This window comes from Eutrema salsugineum, unplaced genomic scaffold (assembly GCF_000478725.1).
Source record: "Eutrema salsugineum unplaced genomic scaffold, Eutsalg1_0 scaffold_15, whole genome shotgun sequence".
Classification (NCBI taxonomy): domain Eukaryota; kingdom Viridiplantae; phylum Streptophyta; class Magnoliopsida; order Brassicales; family Brassicaceae; genus Eutrema; species Eutrema salsugineum.
Genome location: NW_006256867.1, coordinates 5,967,631 through 5,973,070, shown reverse-complemented (window position 1 = coordinate 5,973,070; position 5,440 = coordinate 5,967,631). Strand labels below are relative to the sequence as shown.

The following is a 5,440-nucleotide window of genomic DNA, read 5'->3' as shown; positions in this document are numbered from 1 at the left end:
TTTCTCTTTAAAAGAAGGTATTTCAAGCTGATTAAAAACTCATTAAACTCAAAGCAATGGCAAGAAGCAATGCACACAAAGAGTTCAGCTTGAAACACAATTTCTAAAAAAAAATCGATTCACATGATGATTTTCAAGAAAATTTCTCAAAAATTCCAAGAACAGGTCATTCTCAAGCAAGATTCATGAAATCCCTATCCATTCTACTTGCACAATACTCACAAAATGATTCCAAGGTATCAAGAAGCCCATTAAAATCGATTCCATTTGTTTTTCTCTGTTCATGAACAGTACTCTAAAGCATGGAAAAGGTGAGTTTTAACAGATTAAATACCTTGGAATCTTCAAGTTTCGAGTGTAAAACGGATGTGCAACAAGAAACTAGACAGGATTACGAGTTCAATGCAGTTGGAATCACTCAATTTGATGCAGCAACGAGAGAGATATGAAGGTTTAAAGCTTAAGAATGGAGAGAAAGGGAGCAAACTCTCGATGAAGACGAAGGAGAGGTGGGGAACAGCTGGCTTGGCGCGTCTGTTGACCGGTCAACGTCCGTACGGTCAACTGGAATTCAAATTTTTTTGATCGCGCCTCTTTGACCGTGTCACGTGCCCGTGTCTACAACTCGAGAATGCTTCCTCTTTGCCGCGGTCTTGGTTTGGCCGTGTCTTCAGACCGTGGCAAACCCCGAACTACGTCTCTTTTCCTTTCTCTTGCCACGGTCTGGTTGTTTCCCCGTGGCAAACTCCTCGTGTCAAAGACCGATCACTGCACATTTCATTTTCATTTTGCCACGGCCTTAGCTTCTTCCTGTGGCAATGTCCTCGTGTCAAACCCCGAGCATTGGACATACCATCATCATGTTGCCACGGCCTGGTCTTGAACTCGTGTCTTGTAGACCGTGTCATCCCACGAACATTGGCCGCTTCACCTTTGCTTTGCCACGGCCAGGTCTTTATCCCGTGGCAACCCCTAGTGCCAAACCCCGAGCCTTGTCCATTCTTCTTGTTCTTTTGCCACGGTCGCCTACGTTCCATGTCACAAGGCCGTGGCATTCGCCGAACATATGCTTCTTTTGCCACGACCTGGCCTTGAGACCGTGATTATCTCCCCGTGGCAGCACAAAGAGACTTGCCACGCCTGTTCTTGACCGTGGCCGGTGCCCATGTCAAAGGCCGAGCACAAGCTTGTCTCCATTCCTTCATCTCTTTTCATTCTGCATTCACTTTTCCAAGGGTTCAGACTCACACCTAACACCTGTAGACACTAAACAAACCCATCAAAACATCCTAAAACATAAAAAGAAAGAAATCAAAAGATCAAAAGCATATTTACAAAGGATAAACTTGGGGTGTCTCCCAAGAGCACTTTGTTTAAAGTCTCTAAGTTTGACTTTGGAAACCTGATTAACAGGCTGGTGGATCAAGAAGGGGAACTGATGTAGCTTCCTCCTTCCCTTGTGAAACTAAGTAATGCTTGATTCTCTGTCCATTTACCACAAATTCCTGACCATTCTTCCCTTCTAAGAGTATGGCACCATAAGGTCTCACTTCAAGAACTTTGAAAGGTCCAGACCACCTAGACTTAAGCTTTCCTGGAAACAACTTAAGTCTAGAGTTGAACAGCAACACCAAATCACCATCCTTGAACTCTCTCTTCAGAATCTTCTTATCATGCAGAACCTTGGTCTTCTCCTTATAGATCTTTGAGCTTTCAAAAGCCTCAAGCCTAATCTCCTCAAGTTCATGGAGTTGCATGATCCTTTTCTCCTGAGCTGTCTTGATATCAAAGTTCAGCAACTTCACAGCCCACATAGCCTTGTATTCCAGCTCAACAGGAAGGTGGCAGCTCTTCCCATATAGTAGACTGTATGGTGATGTCCAAATTGGAGTTTTAAAGGCAGTCCTATAAGCCCACAATGCATCATCTAGCCTTTTGCTCCAATCTTTTCTGCTTGAGCTAACAGTCCTCTCAAGAATGGCTTTGATCTGTATATTGGATACTTCAACCTGGCCACTAGTTTGAGGATGATAAGGAGTAGCTATCTTGTGTTTCACTCCATGCTTCCTCAATAAACCTTCCAGAGTCTTGTTCACAAAATGGGATCCTCCATCAGAGATGACAACCCTTGGAACTCCAAACCTTGGGAAGATGATGCTCTTGAACAGCTTCACTATAACCTTGGAATCATTGGTAGGGGAAGCAATGGCCTCAACCCATTTGGACACATAGTCCACAGCAAAAAGTATGTACTGATTCCCATAGGATGAAATGAAGGGCCCCATAAAGTCAATCCCCCAGCAATCAAAGATCTCAACTTCTAGAATGGGGTTTTGAGGCATCTCACTCCTCTTTGATATGTTCCCATGCCTCTGACAGGCATCACATGCTGAAACCACCAACTGAGCATCTTTGAACATTGTAGGCCACCAAAACCCACTCTGAAGAACCTTGGCCACAGTTTTGAACGCCCCCATGTGACCTCCAAAAGCAGAACCATGACATTCTTGCAACACAGGTTGCATCTCCTCTTCAGCAAGACACCTTCTATACAGCTGATCCTTGTTCAGAACATAGAGGTAGGGCTCATCCCAATGGTATCTCTGGACATCTCTGAAGAACTTCTTCCTCTTGTAAGCATCTAATTCAGGAGGCTCCACCCCACATGCAAGATAGTTCACTATGTCTGCAAACCAAGGCATCCTCCTTTCTTGAATGCTCTCTACTTCCTCAAACTCCAAGTAGGAATGGAGCACCATCAGAGACTCTTCAGGCAAAGCATCATCTATGGGGACCTTTTCTTCAATCCTCAGCCTTGAGAGATGGTCTGCAGCCCCATTTTCAATGCCCTTTTTATCAAGCACTTCCATATCAAACTCTTGGAGCAATAAAACCCATCTTAACAGCCTTGGCTTGGCATCTTTCTTGGTCATCAAATACCTGAGGGCTGCATGATCAGTGTATACTATGACTTTTGATCCCACCAGGTAGCTTCTGAACTTATCAAAGGCAAAAACTATTGCCAGCATTTCCTTTTCAGTTGTAGCATACTTCTCTTGTGCAGAGTCAAGTGTTCTACTAGCATAGTAGATCACATGCAGCTTCTTGTCTTTCTTTTGCCCAAGCACTGCTCCAACAGCAAAGTCAGATGCATCTGTCATGACCTCAAAAGGAAGTGACCAGTCTGGTGCCTGAACTATTGGTGCACTAACCAATGCCTCCTTGATCAACTTAAAGGCTTCTTCACATTCAGCATCAAAGATGAAATCCACTTCCTTACACAACAGTCTTGTTAAGGGCCTGGCAATCCTTGAGAAGTCCTTTATGAATCTTCTATAAAACCCTGCATGCCCAAGGAAGCTCCTTATCCCTTTAACTGAAGTGGGGGGTTTGCAGGTTCACCATTACTTCTACCTTTGCTCTATCAACCTCAATACCCTTCTCAGATATCTTATGCCCAAGAACTATCCCTTCTTGCACCATGAAATGACACTTCTCCCAGTTCAGCACCAAGTTGTGTTGCTCACATCTCTCCAACACCTGTGTCGAATTAGAGAGACAATCCGAGAAGGAGGAGCCATAGACACTAAAGTTATCCATGAACACCTCAACTTTCTCTTCAATAATGTCAGAGAAAATGTGCATCATACATCTTTGAAAAGTGGCCGGTGCATTACATAAACCGAAAGGCATTCTCCTATAAGCATAAGTGCCATAAGGGCATGTGAATGTTGTTTTCTCTTGATCTCTTGGATCTATGGGAATTTGAAAAAATCCAGAGTACCCATTGAGAAAACAAAAATAAGGATGATTAGCTAACCTTTCAAGCATTTGATCAATGAATGGTAAAGGAAAATGATCTTTTCTAGAAGCAGAATTCAATTTCCTATAGACAATGCACATGCGATGGCCGGTTATGGTTCTTTGAGCTATGAGTTCATCCTTTTCGTTTTTCACCACTGTGATCCCACCCTTCTTGGGCACAACATGAACAGGAGACACCCATCTTGAGTCAGAGATTGGGTAAATTATCCCTGCCTCAAGAAGTTTTAGTATCTCCTTCTTAACCACTTCCCTAAGGTTGGGGTTAAGTCGTCGTTAATGCTCAATAGAGGACATAGATTGGTCCTCTAGGTGGATCCTGTGGGTGCAAATGTCAGGAGAGATCCCTCTAATATCAGCCAAAGAATACCCTATGGCTCTCCTGAACTTTCTTATTTCATTAAGCAATGCACTCTCTTGATCCTCTAATAGGCTATCATTGATGATGACAGGATATGTGGATTTTAAGCCTAAGAAAGCATACCTGAGCCCTGTTGGTAGAGGCTTGAGCTCAACAGGGGGTGCATCAGCCTCATTCCAATCCTGGTCCAAGCTGCTTTGGCTGGTGACTGATTCCTTGATAGCAAAAACTTCAGAGCCACTTTGTTCCAGCTCCAAAAACCTTGTCTCAGGACCCAGCTCTCTTGCATTGTCCAGATACAGCTTATACCCTTCACTTGCTTCAGCTAAGAGCCCATTGTCTCCTTGTTCTTGAGTTAGAGCAGCTTGAAGAGGATCCTCAGTGTTCAGCTCCTCAAGCAACTCATCAGCCAACTGATCCATTGTCTCCACATAGAAACATTGACCTTCAATGGTGGGTTTCTTCATCATCTCATTCACATCAAACTTGAGCTTTTCAGACCCAAGTTGAAGCTCTATTATCCCACCTCTCACATCAATAATAGCTCCTGCAGTTGCTAAGAATGGCCTGCCCAAGATAAGAGGATCTACTGGTTCCTCATCCATTTCCAGCACAAAAATCTGTTGGAACCTCAAAACCACCTATCTTGACAGGTATATCTTCCAACATACCAACAGGCAATCTAACTGATCTATCTGCAAGGATAAGAGAGATCCTTGCAGGTTTGAAGACTCTAAAGCCTAGCTTCTTAGCTATTGAGAATGGCATCAAGCTGACTGATGCTCCTAGATCACAAAGACATCCAGAGAATAGAAGAGGTCCAATGGCACAAGGGAGTGTGAAGCTCCTTGGATCAGTTAGCTTCCTTGGAATGGACTTCTTCTGAATGATAGCACTACATTCATGACTTAGTACTACCATGCCTTGAAGCTCTTTTGTCTTGTTCAGAATGGCATCCTTCAAGAACTTCCCCATCTTTGGCATCATTAAGAATGCATCAATGAGAGGCATTGTGAGTGGTATCTCCTTGAGTGCCTTCTCAAATACAGCTCTTGCCTTGTCCACTAGTTGCTTCTTAAATCTCCCTGGAAATGGGAGCTTGGGTTGGTATGGAGGTGGTGGCACATATTTCTTCTCTGGTTCTGGTTCCTTTGCTACCTCTTTACCCTTTTCTGTCCTTGGTTTCTCAGCAACTTGATCATCCTTTAAGGCTGCCTCCCCCTCAGGTTGATCATTGTCCTCAATGATCACATTGTT

The 5,440-nt window shown here is 43.8% G+C and overlaps 1 protein-coding gene across 1 annotated transcript; it reads right to left on the bottom strand.

Moving 5' to 3' along the window:
* Window positions 1-1,038: 1,038 nt before the first annotated feature.
* On the bottom strand, window positions 1,039-3,705 carry LOC112088089 (the record flags this gene model as incomplete). The annotated part of the gene is made up of 5 exons (XM_024158241.1): window positions 1,039-1,257; window positions 1,617-2,312; window positions 2,610-2,720; window positions 2,757-3,343; window positions 3,438-3,705. Coding segments are annotated over 5 exons (1,881 nt in total), but the record flags the coding sequence as incomplete, so codon positions are not given.
* Window positions 3,706-5,440: the final 1,735 nt, after the last annotated feature.